The sequence below is a fragment of the Schistocerca piceifrons genome, chromosome 6, assembly GCF_021461385.2.
Source record: "Schistocerca piceifrons isolate TAMUIC-IGC-003096 chromosome 6, iqSchPice1.1, whole genome shotgun sequence".
NCBI classification, from domain to species: Eukaryota; Metazoa; Arthropoda; class Insecta; order Orthoptera; family Acrididae; genus Schistocerca; species Schistocerca piceifrons.
The window spans coordinates 160,817,812-160,837,200 of NC_060143.1; the positions used below are offsets into that span (position 1 = coordinate 160,817,812).

The following is a 19,389-nucleotide window of genomic DNA, read 5'->3' on the forward strand; positions in this document are numbered from 1 at the left end:
AAAATGTTCTTTACTTTTAGAATAATGCATATAAAAAGCATAGTTCATCAGGTTACCCCTCCACTCAGAAAGCTGTTGCATGGAGCAACTGTTACACTGACTTCTAAATATTAGATTTCAGCTATCAGTTGGTAGATCTAGCCTAGATTTCAGCTAAAAACTAGCCATTCTCAATGCTAAGAAAACAAGAGGTACATAGTTAGATGATGTCATAAAAAAGTTGCAATTAATGGCTTAACTCATATGGTTTGTATATTACATACCACTGTCTTTTTTATTCATTTATTTTTTTTTCAATGCGTGTAACGCCTGTTGGTCAGGCTTCATCCACAGTTGATTGAATACTACTGTTTGTGGAGGCGGGATCTATGGAGAACACATCGGTTGGTTACATGGCGCCATCTATGTGAACTACCTATAAACCTCAAGGGAAGTAAACCATTTCAAAATTTAATTACATAAAATGAAACATAAGTAAAATTCTTACATTGTCTTCCAACTTATTTCATATTTATCACCAAGTAATGAAATTTCCATGTTCACTCCTTGTGAGTCCGTTATTACTATTAAAACCTTTAAATTACGTCAGGTGGGTAAAACTTTTTTAAATTATAAAACACTAGAAGACACGTGCTGTATACACCTATTAGTTGATATGGCTTAAATATATTTATTTTTATATTATATCTCCCTTTATTAAAACATAATAAGTACATTGTTCATCATATTTACTAAATAGTTCATAGATGGCACAAACATCAGTCAGATGCATGGTTATTACAATTTGGCTATTCCGCTGTAGATATAGAGGGTGCTAACCTCTTTCTCCCTTAAAACCGATTTTCCTTGTAAATGCAAAACAACCAATACATTGAATTGCTGTTAATAATACTGTTTATGCATCTGTCCTAACATATCATGGACGAAGTTCTGTGGGTTCACAATTATACTCATCGTACATGCATGGTATAATGCAAATGGTTGCTAGATATTGGCAATATGGCAGGTGTTACCTCTTTCCCCCTGAGTGAAACCCTACATCGGTTCCCAGCAACAAGTCCTTGAACAACTCTCAGGACTGTGCATTTTCCACAACAACCTGATCATTAATCAGGTTGCTGCCATCACAAAAATACCATCAGCAACCTGATTAATGATCAGGTTGTTGTGAAAAATGCACGGTTCTCTGAGTTGTTCGAGGACTTGTTGCTGGGAACCGGTGTAGGCTTTGACCCAGGGGGAATGAGAAACACCTTTTTTTTATTGAATTTCATTTCCCCCCGAAGGTGTGGCGATGCTAATAAAAATCACAGGAAGCAGACAGGTAAAATAGTACACAGACAATTAAAGAAAAAATCATGGTGACGGTCTGGTTTCTGTTCGCAAGAGATATAAAAATCACACCCAGCAACAGTATGATTTCCGTTTGCAACCTTCAGAAAAGACGCACAACACTTAACACTCACTGGAAACACTGCACTAAAAACTCAGCATGAAGATGACACACCACAGCCAAGGGCAGATTGGGGGGGGGGGGGGGGGGGGACACCGGAACAGATGAGGGGAAGAAAGGGGGGAGGTGAGGAAAAATGAAGGTGGGGGGGGGGGTTCTGACGAAGGGAGAGAACTCATAAGAGGGGGCATAGCTGATGCGAGAGGTAATGGGGAAAGGCAGAGGAGGGAAATGCAAAAGGACTCAGGGGAGAGAAGTGAGGCAGGGAGAGGGTAGGCGGGGAAAAAACAGTATGGAATGGGGAGAGAGAGAGCCCAGGAAAAGGACAGAGGAAGGGAGGGGCAGTTGAGAATCAGAGTTGATAGGAGGGACAAATGGAGGGAGAGAGGGCATCACCCGGAGGGGGAGTTGACGGAAGCCACCTTGGGAAAGGCGATGAAGGGTGTCGAGATGGAGGGTAGGGGGGACACAACAGTGAAGGCGCGGCAGAGGGCGGGGGTTGGAGAGGAGAGGAGCAACCAGTGGATGAGGGGGATCAAGGCGGTGGGAGGTGTAGAGTATGTGGATATGTTCGAGGAATAGGAACAGATGGGGGAAAGGAATCAGGTCGTAGAGGATCCGCGTGGGGGACAGGAGGCGTATGCGGAAGGCTAGGTGGAGTTCGTGGCGCTTGAGGATCTGGAGGGACTTATAGAATTTGGAGGGGGGGGGGGGGGCATATATCCAGGCAGGACTAGCATAACAGAGAATGGGACAGATTAAGGATTTGTAGGTGTGGAGGATGGTAGAGGAGGTCAGCCCCTATGTCCGGCCAGAGAGGAGTTTGAGGAGTCGGAGGCAGTTGTGGGCTTTGGATTGGATAGAGTGGAGATGAGGGATACAGGTGAGGTGACGGTCAATGGTGAGGCCAAGGTAGGTGAGGAGGGTGGGGAAGAGGCAGGCAGGATGGACGCAGATGGTAAGGGAGAAATCAAGGAGCCGGAACGAGCGAGTGGTACAACTGACAATTATTGCCTGGGTCTTGGAAGGATTGATTTTCAGGATCCACTGGTTACACCATGTGGCAAAAAGGTCAAGGTGATTCTGGAGAAAGCATTGGAGGGTAGGAGTGAGGGCAAAGAATGTGGTGCCGTCGGCATACTGCAGGAGGTGTACTGGTTGGTGGTTGGAGCATATCTGCCGTGTACAGGAGGTAAAGGAGAGGGGAAAGGACAGAGCCCTGGGGCACACCCGCAAAGGGGTAGCAGGTACGGGAATCGGTGTTATGGTTGATAATATAGGAGGGGTGGTGGGAGAGGAAGGAGGCAATCAGACGGATGTAGTTGACAGGAAGGGCGTAGGTCTGGAGTTTAAACAGGAGAACGAGATGACAGACACGGTCGTAGACCTTTTCAAGGTCAAGGGAGACAAAAATGGTGCGGCGACGGGAGTTAAGCTGGAAGGAGAGGAGATGAGTGAGGTGTAGGAGTTGGCCATTGGCAGAGAAGGAATGTCGGAAGCCACATTGGGTGTTGCGAAGGAGGTAGTGTTGGTGGAGGTGGTGCTGGATGCACTGGGTAAGGATGGATTCCAAGAGCTTGCTGAACACTGAGGTGAGACATATAGGGCGATAGGAAGAGGCAGCAGATGGAGACTTGTTGGGTTTAGAGAACATCAGGATACAGGAGGTTTTCCACAGGTCAGAGTAGAAGCCGGTGGCAAGGATTACATTGTAGAGGGTGGCAAGGACTGCAAGGAAGGAGGGGGAGGGCAGTGTTTGAGGTGGCAGTAGGTAACACGATCATGGCCGGGAGCAGTGTTGCGTTTAGTGCGGAGTGTGAGGCTGATGTCCTATGTAGTGATGGGAGTGTTATGTTCAGATGGTGGTGTGTGGCCCAAGTACTGGAAGCTAGGAGCAAGGGGAGGAACAGAAGTATCTGTACGGTCAATGATAGGGAAGAGGAAACAATCAAATTGGGGATCATCTGGGATGGAAAAACATCAGATAGGTGAGAGGAAAAGTGGTTGCCCTTACTGAGGTTGTCAGGAAAGGGATGGTCATCAAGTAGGAGAGGGTACGGGGGGGGGGGGGGGGGGGCAGTTCCCAGTAAGGCAGTGGAAAGCAGACCAATACTTGGAAGAGTTTATTGGGAGCGTGGTGTTGAGTTATGTATGAGTCTGTTGCCATGCGTGGTGTTTCATCACGGTAAGCAAGTTGCGCATATGTCGTTGTAATTGCCGGTGGTGGGTGAGTGTGTCCTGGCCACGAGTGCAGAGAAAAGAGCAGTATACGTGGCGGGATTCATGAAGGAGAAGGACGGCCTGAGGGGGCAGGGCTGGGTGATGAGGGCGGATGGCTTTGGTAGGGATATGGATGGTGATGGCGTCAGACAAGGTCTGGTGCAGGGAGGCAGCAGTGCGGGAGATGTCATCAAGAGATTGGAGGGTAAGGTCATGGCCTTCGACCTGGGTTGAATGGAGTCCCAGTAGGCATCCCAGTTGGCACAGGAGCAATCATGAAAGGAGTATGTAGGATGGGGTTTATGGGTAAAATCTGCCGTCTTGCCAATATGTAACAACCATTTGAATACACCTACTACTATACTCATACTATATGAGTACAATGAGTATAATTCTAAACCAACAGAACTTCTTCCGTGATATGGTAGGTCAGATGCATAAACGGTATTATTAACAGCAATTCAATGTATTGGTTGTTTTGAATTTACAAGGAAAATCGGCTTCAAGGGAGAAAGAGGTTAGCACCCTTTATACCTATAGCGGAATAGTCAAATTGTAATAACCATGCATCTGACTGATGTTTGGCACCATCTATGAATTATTTAGTAAATATGATGAACAATGTACTTACTATGTTTTAATAAAGGGAGATATAATATAAAAATAAATATATTTAAGCCATATCAGCTAATAGGTGTATACAGCACGTGTCTTCTAGTGTTTTATAAATTTTAAACAATGTTTTAAAAATTCAAAAAAGTTTTACCCACCTGACGTAATTTAAAGGTTTTAATAGTAATAACGGACTCACAAGGAGTGAACATGGAAATTTCATTACTTGATGATAAATATGAAATAAGTTGGAAGACAATGTAAGAATTTTACTTATGTTTCATTTTATGTAATTAAATTTGAAGTGGTTTACTTCCCTTGAGGTTTATAGGTAGTTCACGTAGATGGCACAATGTAACCAACCGATGTGTTCTCCATAGATCCCGCCTCCACAAACAGTAGTATTCAATGAACTGTGGATGAAGCCCGACCAACAGACATTACATGCATCGAAAAAAAAAAAAAAAAGATAGTGGTATGTAATATACAAACCATATGAGTTAAGCCATTAATTGCAACTTTTTTATGACACCATCTAACTATGTACTTCTTGTATTCTTAGCATTGAGAGTGGCTAGTTTCTAGCTGAAATCTGGATCTGGCGAATAAATTTAAAAAGGACGACTGATAGCTGAAATCTACTATTTTCAAGATAAAAGCATAGTTACTTATTCCTCACTTACTCGTTTATTCACCCATGGATCATCTTACAATGATATAGAATTTGTCATCTTAATGTGATGAAGATAAATTGCTCAAAAATGTGATAAACAGACAGAACAGATAAGCATTCCTCAAGGGGACATGACAGGTTGTCAGCCATGGCCTTGATGAGGAAAGCATCCTGGCATTTGCATCAAGTGATTTGGGAAAACCAAATCAGGATCTCCGAACAGAGAGAACTCCACCCTCCCAAATATGAGGTCACTGTTGTAACAGTGTCTTATTTGGTTGGCTCGGTTTGTGTTCATTAAAATAAACAGTTTCACTCTTCATTGTTGCACACCTGAAGGACACCCACTAATGAACCTTGTACCACACACTTCCTAGTATACTCCTTGCATGAACTCCAGCCCATTTGAAAAACTGACTCCTGGCCACTAAACATGTCACCATTCCCCACATCTGCCTTCACATCCTCCCCTCAGTCCACCTGAAAAACTGAGTCAACAACCCTCCTCCCACTCCCCACATGATGAAAATGATAAGACATTACTGTTATGCACTGTAGGTCTTGCCACATGATTTTCTTGCAAAAGCAATGCAGTATTGTAATGTGAGAAGGTGATAGAATGAAATTTTAACTCTACAGCAGAGTGTGTGCTGATATGAAACTTCCTGGCAGATTAAAACTGTGTGCCGGACCAAGACTCGAACTCGGGACCATTGCCTTTCGCGGGCAAGTGCTCTACCACTGAGCTACCCCAAGCACGACTCACGCCCCGTCCTCACAGCTTCAATTCTGCCAGTACCTCGTCTCCTACCTTCCAAACTTAACAGAAGCTCTCCTGCAGACCTTGCAGAACTAACACTCCTGAAAGAAAAGATATTGTGGAGACATGGCTTAGTCACAGCCTGGGGGATGTTTCTAGAATGAAATTTTCACTCTGCAGTAGAGTGTGCACTGTAATGAAACTTCCTGGCAGATTAAAAGTGTGTGCCGGACCGAGACTCAAACTCGGGACTTTTGCCTTTCGCACGCAAGTGCTCTACAGCTCTTGAGTTACCCAAGCACGACTCACGACCTGTCCTCACAGCTTCAATTCTGCCAGTACCTTGTCTCCTACCTTCTTCATTCTGGAAACATCCCCCAGGCTGTGGCTAAGCCATGTCTCCGCAATATCCTTTCGTCCAGGAGTGCTAGTTCTGCAGGTTCGCAGGAGAGCTTCTGTGAAGTTTGGAAGATAGGAGACGAGGTACTGGGGGAATTAAAGCTTTGAGGACGGGGCGCGAGTAGTGCTTGGGTAGCTCGGTGGTAGAGCAATTGCCCGTGAAAGGCAATGGTCCCGAGTTCGAGTCTCGGTCCGGCACACAGTTTTAATCTGCCAGGAAGTTTCACATGAGAAGGTGATGTCGTTATCCCCTTTCATTATTAATCACTACTCTGAATCCTATAACATAACTTATCTTTGATTGTGTGGTGTGAATTACTTATGAAGAATGTTTTAGCTACCCTTTTTAAATAGGTATATTTTAGTAATCTTTTTCATCTGTTTTGGAAATTTATTACACAGCTTTACTCTCTGATGTGATATGCTGTATCAGGTAAATGTAAGTCCAAACTGGCTGTTGTTACGTGATTATGTATAGAACTATTTGTGAAGTACGTAGTAATGTTTTCCCTTATATGCATAGCAGATTCATAAATGCATTCAGTTTGTGCAGTTTGTAACAGTTCTTTACCGTGAGCCCAAATACTAATTCCAGTTGGGTTAGATAGAGCAACAATCAGTCGTAGAATTAAGTTGCTTTAATATGACATGTATAGTCACAACGCAGATCAGATTTCGACCTGTGTCAGGTCATTATCAATGCAGTGCGGAATTGTAGCAGTTGTTCGTGCTCAAGTGAATGCTTACACAGTTCAACCATTACTGTATCAGGTAAATGTAAGTCCAAACTGGCTGTTGTTACATGATTATGTAATGGTTGAACAGTATAAGCATTCACTTGAGCACGAACAGCTGCTACAATTCCGCACTGACACAGGTCGAAATCTGATCTGCATAGTGACTATAAATGTCATATTAAAGCAACTTAATTCTACGACTGATTGCTGCTCCATCTAACCCAATATAACCACAGCCGTTCACTTGAGCACGAACAGCTGCTACAATTCCGCACTGACACAGGTCGAAATCTGATCTGCATAGTGACTATAAATGTCATATTAAAGCAACTTAATTCTACGACTGATTGCTGCTCCATCTAACCCAATATAACCACAGCCGTTGCGTGCACCCACCCCATGGAGGGCAACCTGATGCTAATTGCAGTTATTATTCATACAGCTCTGATCTGCAGTTTAAAAATTGTATCCATGTTATGTGCCTTGAGTCCCTAGAAAAGAGTTCCATAGCTGAGTTGAGTGTACATAACCCCAAGACATTTGTGTTGGAAAAAGATGATAGAGCCCTAAGAGCGAAACATGCAGATGTCATTCTTTTTTCCGGCATCTTTGTGTGTTTGTTCCATGCTAGTTGACAGTCAGTATACATCCCTAAAAATCTTTCACTTGCATAGTGTCTGTAAATTTATTATCAGTGATTCAACATTGAATGACACTAAGCTTAATGAGAATACCAGAAACAAAAACAATCTACATTTAGAAATGAAACGTCTCACTCTGGTACAAAAAGGAGTTTACTACTCCAGCATTAAGCTGTTCAATGCTCTACCACTACATATCAAATGTGTTCATACAGAACTGCCAAAATTTAAACAAGTTCTCAAAGATTACCTGACAGAGAAATCTTATTATACTGTGGATGAATACCTGAAAGAAAATGTATACCATCACTAAACTTATTGTGTCTAGAAGTAGTTCAATTGATTTTATTGTGCATTTGGGCATTAGCACACTTTTTGTAACAACAGATTGGCTGTACATGTATTTACTCTTGTAGGTCTAATATCTGATTTAACTTTGTGCTCTTATCTTTAACCTTTATTTGAAACTCCTTTTTCTGTCAAATGGTAGTTATGTTATCTAGCTGACATTGTATCTGTTACTTTATTTATAGTATGTCTTACTTAAACTATGTACAATTTTCCATTGAATTGCCCTTGTATTTATTGTAAGTTTAAATTGAAACCTGTACAATTTGACACGTTCCATATCCTTGTGATTGACTCACTAACTGGATCTACGGAACAAGAAATAAATAAATAAATAAATAAATAAAAATAAATAGAAGCTCAGACAGGCAGGTACTTGAGATGTCTGCAGTCTCAGAGAGCTGTGATTTCTGGCCGAAAGCTACAATTGTGTGAATCTTTTTGTTGTGCCTATCGCGACTCAGCATCTCCACTATATGATGAATAGCAAATTTCCTTCTCTGGTATTGTTATATTCCATCCTGGATTTTCCATTGTTTGATGTTTAACTCATTGAAAAGTTTGTAAATAAAAAGTCAGAAGTAGAAAATATTTTTAATAATCATTTTTTAAGTGTTGTAGAGAAAATAGAATCCATCTGTTCATTAGAAAATGCAAGGCTGTATATGGAAGAGGCATTACCTATTGAATTTGATAAAATTGAAATTCAACCCATCTCTCAGACTGATATTAGAAAAAGTATTAAATTCCCTCAAAAGTAAAAGCTCATATGGAATTGTTTGTATTTTGTGAAAGAGTACTAAAAGCGTGTTCCAAACAGAGAAGTAGTATTCTCAGCCACGTGTGTAGTAGCTCACTGAAACAGGGAATTTTTCCAGATAGACTGAAATATTACATTATGTTACATTCCATCGATATTGGTCCCACAGGTCATGAATGTAACATTTCATAATCATGTGGAATGTGTTTACCATAACTTTCATTGCACAATTTTTTGTTTTATTTTATTTTGTGTTTTGTTTTTTATTTATTCTTTTATTTTTTATTATTATTTTTACTACTTCATATCTAAAAATTCGTCTTGAGTAGAAGAAGCTGTCATTAAGAAATTCTTTTAATTTGTTTTTAAATGCTGGTTGGTTCTCTCTCAGACGTTTAATGCTATTTGGTAAATAATCAAAGACTTTTGTGGCAACATGTTCACCCCATATCATGACAGTCTGATTTTGCTCAGAATAGTGAAGATCATCCTTTCTTGTAGTGTTGTAGCTATGCTCTTTGGTATTATCATATTTTTGAACTGAGGTGTATTGTTAATAACAAATTTCATAAATGAATATATGTATTGTGAAGGTACTGTGAATATCACTAGTTCCTTAAATGTCTGCAAGATAGTTTTGGGTGGCTGCAGCTATTATTCTGATTACCTGCTTTTTTGCAAATTTATACTTTTTCTCTTAATGATGAATTATCCCATAATTTGATGCCATATTAAAGGGCTGAATGAAAATAGGCATAGTAAGCTAATTTACTGACATGTTTATCACCAAAATTCGCAAAAACCCTGCCAACAGCCTTGCCACAGTGCTAACACTGGTTTCCATCATATCACCGAAGTTAAGCACTGTCGGGCTGCGCTAGCACTTGGGTGGGTGACTGTCTGGTCTGCCAAGTGCTGTTGGCAAGCAGGGTGCACTCTGCCCTTGCAAGGCAAACTGAGGAGCTACTTGGTTCAGAAGTAGCAGCTCCAGTTTTGTAAACTGACATATGGCCAGGAGAGCTGTGTGCTCACCGCATGCCCCTCCATATCTGCACCTAGTGATGCCTGTGGGCTGAGGATGACATGGCGGCCAGTTGGTATGATTGGGCCTTCATGGCCTGTTCAGTTGTAGTTTAGTTTTAACGGCATAAGTAGATCAACTAAAATCTTTCAGCATGTCATCAATGTGTTTCTTATAATTCAATTTTTCATCAATGCCTACACCCAGAAAATTTGAATATTCTACCTTAGCAACAAACTTCTCTTCAGAGTCTATGTTTATCAGTGGTGTTATGTCCTTTATTGAAAAGAACTGTATATACTATTTTTTCTCAGAATTTGCAGAGAACCACTTAATAATTTTCAGAAAGACATTATTTATAATTTCCTCAACTAATTCTTGTTTGTTTGTTGGATGTTGTTACTGTGCTTGCCTCATTAGCAGCTTTGCCTGTCTGAAAACCAAATTAACATTTTAATCAAACAATGGAAAATCCAGGATGGAATGTAACAATACCAGAGAAGGAAAGTTAACACTCGCCATATAGCGGAGATGCTGAGTCGCGATAGGCACAACAAAAATATTCACACAATTATAGCTTTTGGCCATTAAGGCCTTTGTCAGCAATAGACACACATACACACACTCACGCAAACGCAACTTGCACACACGTCTGTAGTCACATTGAACTGAAACCACACTGCGAGCAGCAGCACCAGAGCATGATGGGAGTCTGGGTTGGGAGTAAGGAGGAGGCTGCGGTGGGGAGGGGGAGGGATAGTGTGGTGGGAGTGGCTGACAGTGAATTGTTGCAGCTTAGACGGAGGGCAGGAGAGAAGCTTTGGAGGGGGCAGGGGGTAAGTAGCAAAGAGGAGAGAAATAAAAAGAAATTAAAAGACTGGGTGTGGTGGTGAAATGATGGCTGTGTAGTGCTGGAATGGGAACAGGGAGGGGGCTGGATGGGTGAGGACAGTGACTTACGAAGGTTGAGCCAAGGAGGGTTACAGTAACGTAGGATGTATTGCAGGGAAAGTTACCACCTGGGCAATTCAGAAAAGCTGGTGTTGGTGGGAAGGATCCATATGGCACAGACTGTGAAGCAGTCATTGAGATAAGGGATATCATGTTTGGCAGCAACAGGGTGGTCCACTTATTTCTTGGCCACAGTTTGTCGGTGGCCATTCATGCGGACAGACAGCTTGTTGGTTGTCATGCCTACATAGAATGCAGCACAGTGATTGCAGCTCAGCTTGTAAATCAAATGACTAGTTTCACAGGTAGCCCTGCCATTGTTGGGATAGGTGATGTTAGTGACCAGACTGGAGTATGTGGTGGTAGGAGGATGTATGGGACAGGTCTTGCATTTAGGTCTATTACAGGGGTATGAGCCATGAGGTAAGGGATTGGGAGCAGGGGTTGTGTAAGGATGGACAAGTATAATGTGTTTACTATTTGTGCCGTGTCAAAACAGCTCAAAATGCATAGGAAATTATTACTAGTTTAATTAATTTATTTTAATATTGTTGTTATTCCATCCTGGATTTTCATGATTAGTTTAATTGCACTGCGCCCTTAAAATCCCTCACTGCAGCATTTTTTTTCAGGTGATAATTAGGGACTTCCTGGATGAGCCAATACATGAAGTTCTGGTCTTATCGATGGGCGGAGCGGGTCTGCTTGTCCCAATGCTTGGCTACCCACCTGTGATTAAAACCAAAGCATGCTATTTCATCAGACTCAGAAAGGAAAGAGTGACTAAAGACAACTTCAGAAATATACTAATTTTTGGAGACATGTCTCCGAAACCTGTTCATGACTTATACGGAATGGTTGATGATGTAAGAATGAACAGTACCCACACATCCATATAATTGCATAATATAAGTTTTGGTGATACTGGTATATAAATATTTTTGTAATTATGTAAGTTTTCTGAAAAAGATCATCTACTTAACATTCATAGTTGTTAAATTTCTAGTATATTTCTTCACAAAAAGATGTTGTCGCTAAGCTGTGTATAAGTATATTGATGGCACTTTGAAGTTTAGCAGGCTTTATGCTTGGTGGTTGTGAAGAAACCAACGGAGAGTGATGTGTAAATAGAAAAAAGAAACAGTATTTCCTTGAGAATTTTCATAGGATCAGGTATCCCTCATTAAGAGTAGCATAGGAGTTGTAAGTAAAGAATGTGAAAGGAATGCTGTGTTCTATAAACAAAAGGAAAAGATTGGTGAGTGATATGCAAACTGAAAATACAGAAAAAACAGTGGAAAATAGTATTAGTTACTTGTATCAGGATAGCCTCTAATGTCAAATGTTACACACAGTAAGAACAAAATCTGAATTTTTTACATTTTAAATTCGAGTAGAATCCGTACAAAATTCCGTTAATGGCTTATACCAACATTGCCATACTAATTGGTGAGAGGTGGAAGGGAGGAGTGTTTAAGTATACAGTCTCAACATCAGGAACTAAACTCTATTTGGCCTATGAAGCTCTAAATGCATATGATTAAATTACCAGGATAAACATTGCTGTGAAGAAAGTCGTGGCTCTTTAAGTTATAGTAAGTAGCTGCTTTTAGTATTTTCGTGGCTAGACTGCTAACTGTGAATGACATAGCAGTTATTTGTGTGATATAGGAGTAGAAGCGCAAACAGTATCATGTGGTTTTATTTATTGATCATCTTTCTGAGTATAGCTACAGTGATATGTCAGACAAGTCAGTTTGTGATGGGAATGATAGGATAGTAGGTATGCATTTGTAAAGTATTAGTTAAGAAATTTTTCCAATTTCTTTGCATTACATTATGTTGATTATATTTGACACTAATCAGTATGTAGTTAATAATGAAATAATAATATATTTTTCAGAAGTAGCTCCTTATCACAATGTTAAGTCATGCAGTATGTCTACGACATTTTTCTAATTTATTACAACAACAGGGCCAAAACTTACAATGACATTGTTCCAGCATAGTTGCCCTGCTTTTCATGGCATTTGGTACATCATTGTACAAGCTTTCCAATAGTCAGGGGACTTGGTATATCATTGTACAAGCTTTCCAATACTCTAAAAAACTTTTTAGTTGAACAGCCAGCCATGTATGCACCACTTCCTTCACCTCTCATCGAAGGTGAGTTGGTGGATCTTAAATCAGGTAACAAACAGAAATGCAATGGGGTGAGATTTGAACTGTATGCAGGATGCTCCACCATATCAAAATGCATATTCTGAAAATTTTTAGCACTGTGGGGGGTGATAACGATGTGTGTTATGCAAAAAAAGACCCCGGCATTTGTTGCAAATTGCAAGCTCTAACTAATAGCCTGTTTCCAGACATGTTCAGTAGGGTTCATGTCTGGAGAACTTGCTGGCCACTCTAGTCGAGCAATGTCATTATCCTGAAGGAAGTCATTCACAAGATGTGCACGATGGGGGCATGAATTGGCGGCCATGAAGATGAATGCCTTGCCAATATGCTGCCGATATGGTTGCACTGTCGGTCGGAGGGTGGCATTCACATTTTTTATAGCCGTTATGGTGCCTTCCATGACCACCAGCAAGGTATGTCAGCCCCACGTAATGCAACCTCAAAACAGTAGGGAACCTCCATTTTGCTCCACTCACTGGACAGCGTGTCTAAGGTGTTCAGCCTGACCGGGTTGCCTCCAAACATGTCTCCGATGATTGTCTGGTTGAAGACACTTGTGACACTCATCGGTGAAGAGAACATGCTGCCAATCCTGAGCAGTCCATTCGGCATGTTGTTGGGCCCATCTGTACCGCGGTGCATGGTGTTGTGGGTATGAAGATGGACCTCACCATGAATATTGGGAGTGAAGTTGTGCATCATGCAATCTATTGGGCACAGTTTGAGTCACAACATGACATCTTGTGGCTGCATGAAAAGCATTATTCAACACGGTGGCATTGTTGTCAGGGTTCCTCCGAGCCATAATTCATAGTTAGCAGTCACCCACTGCAGCAGTACCGCTTGGGTGGCCTGAGCAAGGCATGTCATGGACAGTTCCTGTCTCTCTGTATTTCCTCCACGTCTGAACAATATCGCTTTGGTTCACTCAGAGACGCCTGGACACTTCCCTTGTTGAGAGCCCTTCCTGGCACAAAGAAACAATGCGGACATGATCGAACCACAGTATTGACCGTCTAGGCATGGTTGAATTACAGACAACATGAGCCGTGTACCTCCTTTCTGGTGGAAAGACTGGAACTGATGGGCAGTCAGGCCCCCTCTGACTAATATGTGCTGCTCATGCATGGTTGTTTACATCTTTGAGCAGGTTAAGTGACGTGTACCTCCTTTCTGGTGGAAAGACTGGAACTGATGGGCAGTCAGGCCCACTCTGACTAATATGTGCTGCTCATGCATGGTTGTTTACATCTTTGAGCAGGTTAAGTGACATCTCTGGACAGTCAAAGGGACTGTCTCTGTGATACAATATCCACAGTCAACATCTATCTTCAGGAGTTCTCGGAACTGGGGGGATGCAAAACTTCTTTTGATGTGTGTATTATAGTATGACAAATGAAACCATTATTTTTACAGTTGCAAGCGTTCAGCAGCCATTTGTTTGAGTTAAGGAGACTCATTATATTTGCTCTCAAGACATTACTAATTTTGCTAGTTAGCAGGTGAAATGAGCACTGTTTTAAGTTGTGACGAAGATGACTGCTGTATGCATTTTTAAGTTTTGTCTTATGCAAGATCTTCTGCCTAAATATTGTTGAAGTGTTATTGTGTATCAAAAAGTCTGGATGTCCATTCTTTCTGTATATATTTATGAAGCTTACATACTCCTAGATATATTTTATATGCTTTAACCATCCTCTTATAAATTTTATACTGGTACTGATAATGTACACTGCCTGAGAAAAAAAGTGAAACACACAGAAGAAGAAGTGAAACACGCAGAAGTGGAGGAGTAAATGAAATGGAACTTCATATCTTAAGAAGCATGTGATGTTACTTTAGTAATTACAAAATAAAAACAAATTTACAGTGAACATAACAGTATGGACCCACTGTGAGGGATATCATAAAGCTGTTGTAGTCTCTCCTGAGACTAGTTGGCATACAGCTGTTGTAACTGGCCCTTGATATCCTGGATACTGGCACTGGGACAGAGTTACATCGAAGCTGGCCCCTCACATGTTCAATCAGGGACAGATTTCAGGGTCTTATTGGCCTCAGCAATAACTCAGCATCACACAGACAGTTCCATAGAGACACATGCTGCATGTATACAAACACTGTCCTGTTGAAAAATGGCACCATGATAATGACACCAGAGGATGCACAATGCCTGTGTCATACCATTATGCCATCTGAGTTCCCTTAATCACTACCAGCTGTGACTTGAAGTCATACCTAATGGCTCCCCACAGCATGATGCCAGGGGTACTACTACTGTGCCTCTCCAGAACATTGGAAGAATGGGAACTTTCTCCTGGTCACCACCATACTCGCCATAGATGGGCAGACACACACACACACACACACACACATACGTACCTACTCCACAAGCCACCATACTGTGTAAGGTTGAGGGTACCGTGCACCACTACCAACCATTTCCTTTCATGTGCCACTCACAAATAGAGTGAGGGAAAAATGACTCATCATGGTAGAGTGGAACTCCAATTCATTGTTGAAACATTGCAATGCCATTCATCAGAAGGCCATGCTTGCCGGTCGTGCCCCACTCCAAATGCAGCCATTTGTGTTGAGTTGACAGCAGCTTTCGTGTGATGATAATTCTCTAGTCCAACTGCTGCCAGTCTCTGACCAATGGTCCAAGGTGACACAGAGTGCTGCTGGGAGTTCATTACTTTATCACAGATATGAACAGGTTACAATGTGCTTGGCTCACAATATGATGTTTGTTGCAAGGTGTCCATTATTCATTTGTAGATGGCAGCTGCAGATAAGAACGGCTTATGATGTGCTTTGTGCTTAGTACAGTAATCCTCCTTTGTCAGATGTGGTTGACCAGTACATTCTCAAAGAGTATCTACATCTACATGTTCATACATACTCAACAAGCCCCCATACAGTGCATGGTGGAGGATACCTTGTACCATTACTAGTCATTTCCTTTCCTGTTCCAGTTGGAGATAGAGTGAGGGAAAAACTACTAGACCTAATTTCTCTTATCTTTGTAGTCCTAATGCAAAATGCCTTCCCTCATGTTCCTGTGCACTCCAACATAGCACCTGTCACATTCAAATGCCCCACAAATCTGGATATTGTACAGTTCAACCAGCTAGGAGACCCATAATGAGACCCCTTTCAAACTCTGTCAGGTGCTGTTAATGCTGTCTTACACTATAGTCCAATCCATGAATGATGGCGGTTTGCACCGGTCGAGGCACAGATGAGGATTCCGTTTGTTGATGATTCCAAGTGACTGTTGCAGTAAGCACATGTGCCTGCTTTCCATGAGAAGAAAGCATATATATCCTGCAAATTATGTCTCTCACTTGCTTATGCAAAATGTACCAGCTACCACCACCATCAGCGATGACAACTTGCAACATGTGAAATAAAAATTCACTAAGCTTGCTGTGATCACCCTTAATACTCGTATTAACCATGGCACTCAAAGCAGATCGCTTAGAACACTACTACATGCTCACTGGTCATCAGAGAATGCGTGACATAGATTCGCAGAACAAGCATAAGCTTGGTCCCATCACTTGTGACACCAACTATAGTATGCACCATCTCCATGTCCTTCACAATCATCACTCAACATCTGACACTGTCCACATCCCTTATAAACCCTACCAGGCATTGTAACAATGTTAGGCATGAACTGTGTTAATACCCTCTAGTGGTCATTGTACCTGCCACAATTTTAATTGTTTACATGATGTGTACAATTACATTGACATCTAATCATGTGTTCTAGGTGATTCACTTTTTTGTCAGGCAGTGTATTTACTGGGTGCCCTAATCTCCAGCCAATGAATGGGCCTTTGTTGTTCTTTTGAATCAACAGGTGTTCATTCCTCTCTTAACTAGTCAACCAGGATGGCCTCAAGTAGTTGTGGAAGATGTTAGAGAACACATGTACAGGATGAAAAATGCCACTTACGAAATGATTGGCAAGATGGAAGGAAAAACACTCCTCCCAATGCCTATGGGTGTGGAGAGAGTGCATGAAGTCCAACAGGCAATAATATCAAGGTAAACACCAATACTTAGTGTATTTATTTACATTTGGTCCAATGAGATCTAACAGTCATTTCTATGTGCACATGTATATTGGTCCTAATGACCAGTTATGGAATCAGTTCTTTTCCTATGTAGCAATTTAACCTACATGGAGTTTCCTATAAGATTCATCTGATTTCACGGTTTCCTCTATTGAATGAAGATAGAAACTTGGGGTGATTTTTTTTCTTCTCTCTCTCTTTCTTCAGAGAGAATTTTCTGGATCTCCTATGTGCATGTTCTTAATGCTCTCACAACCTTGAGGTACTTTTTACAGTTATGATTTGGATCAAAATTTTCCTAATTAACGTCCATCGAATGTACAATAAATTTCCAGCTGACAGTCGAACTTGTCTAATACTTCTGTGAGCATGACAAGGATTATTGCATTCACTTCTGTTGCTATACAGTGACATAGTTGTGGAAGGCAAAGAATACAGACAGAATCTTTGACAACCATCATCATTAGGAGATTTAGAAGTCAACTCACTGTTAAGAAATGCCCCTACATAGATGTACCAATGGAGTGATGATGCAGCAACTTGAAGTGTTGGGTATTGTGCCAGATATGAAAGTCATTCATGCATGATATATCATCAATGTGCCTCATTATCTTCCTTAGGTGCTACCTGAGTATTAGGATTTACGGTCATTCAATGCAGATGCAATCACTGTCTTGACTTCTTGCCAGAACCAAGATGAGGCTATGAGCAATGAAGGTTATGGACTGTGGATGCCATGCATGTTGTGTATGACAAGTGGGGAATCTGGACTGGACATGAAGTATGCTCGGATATCCAAAGTGGTTAAGATGATCACTCATGTAAAACAGGAAATCCAGGTTCAAGTCCGGCACAAATTTTTCACTTGTTACCATTGAATTTATTTCAATGTCTGGTTGCAGCTAATGTCAGAATTTCAGTTTTCTCAGGTGAAAATTGGCTGGAGCAATCACAGATAGTGATCATGTGTGTGTGTCAGGTGTGCTTGGTGTGTGTGTGTGTGTGTGTGTGTGTGTGTGTGTGTGTGTGTGTGTGTTTGTGTGTGTGCGTGTGTTTTCCTTTCTGAAGAAGGCTTTGGCTCAAAGCTCCATGTACAACAGTCTTTTCATTGTGCCTGTCTGCAACTCAATGGGTCATCTTAATGATGAGCTGCACTCTATCCTTTTCATGACATTTTTCATATTCCAACCTGTACTTTCTGTTATTTAATTTTCAGATCACAATTACAGGTCTTCTTCACATAAAAATCAAACTCATGCAGCTTTGAAAAGTCTGCAGTGATATTCTCCATCAAAGGAGGATTGGAACCTTTGTACAGTTGAAACAGTAGTTGTCAGTGATATAACTCCTGTGCGAAAACCACCACTTTACTTCAACTCTCAAAACCATGAATTATACACACTATCTAACATTTACTGCAAATATTAAACACAGCATTGTCCTTATATTCTTCTTTCACTTTTTAAGTACTGCCTGTTTGACAGTACAAGGAGAGGGCAAATGATTCAGATTCAAACACATGAATTTAAAATGATACATTTCACTACACAAAAGACCTGATTTTCAGAGGGACATGACAGATAAAACCACTGAGAAAACCATATGGATGAGAGTACACTTTCCTATAGTCTAACTAAGGTGAGAGAGGTATGGGGCTGGGAGGAGTGGTGAGGTAGTTAGTGATGAATGCGGCAGTTGGAGAACTTGACTAATAAGGATTGAGGCCAAGAAGACTATGGTACCAAAGAACATAAAGAGGGACAGTCTGCATTGCTGTAATTCAGAGAAATCAGTGTTGGGGAGAGTTGATCGAACTGGCAAGGGCTGATAAAGCATTTCAGTGAAAGTGGAAACCATTTTTCAGGAAATTGTTGGACAACATAATTTCTGCTAGCTCTTTGTTACTGTAGGTATGTCAGTGGAACAGATCCATAAGCTCCAGTCATATGTTTATAATCAGTTTGCATTATCACAATAAGAAATAAATGATAAGAATTGTTTTAAAATGGATATGTTTTTACTGTTCCATTCCAGTGCATTAAAATCCTAATTGAAGTGATGGAAGACATCTGTAATATGATGTCAAAACTTGTCATCATTTTTAATCTCTGCTAGGCACCTTAGTGAGAATTACATCTGTAACAGTTTAGCTGCTGATATGAAGCAGAAATAAATCTGAAAATTGATGACATGCAATAGTTTTGGCGTTGTTTAAATGCTTATAATTGCCTTGTGGCTCCTGCACTGTGTGGCATTATGCTCTCTTGTCATGGTTCTTTCTACTCATTGACCAATGCACTTGCTAGGCAGGAAAACTGTGCGAACTGCTGTTAAAAGTGGATCTGTGTATCGCTAAAATGAGTATCTTCAATGTTTTTTTTTTTTAAAAGCTCTTGCAGTCCATCTTAGCAGCTAAAATTTTGATGCGTTTATTTCAATGTATTCTTCCTGTGGAAAAAATTATGGGAAAGATTTTTATATGTCAGTTTTTCCTTGCTAATCACATGTGACATGGGTGCCACACAACTGAGCAGTATTCTAG

The 19,389-nt window shown here is 41.0% G+C and overlaps 1 protein-coding gene across 1 annotated transcript in view; it reads left to right on the forward strand.

Annotated features, from left to right (window-relative positions):
- Nucleotides 1–19,389, forward strand: part of LOC124803207 (dynein beta chain, ciliary-like) — a 187,069-nt gene that overhangs the window by 22,566 nt on the left and 145,114 nt on the right. The window contains exon 2 of the mRNA XM_047264388.1: nt 16,631–16,818. Within this exon, the coding sequence (XP_047120344.1) occupies nt 16,631–16,818 (188 nt within the window). The remainder of the gene's footprint in view (nt 1–16,630; nt 16,819–19,389) is intronic.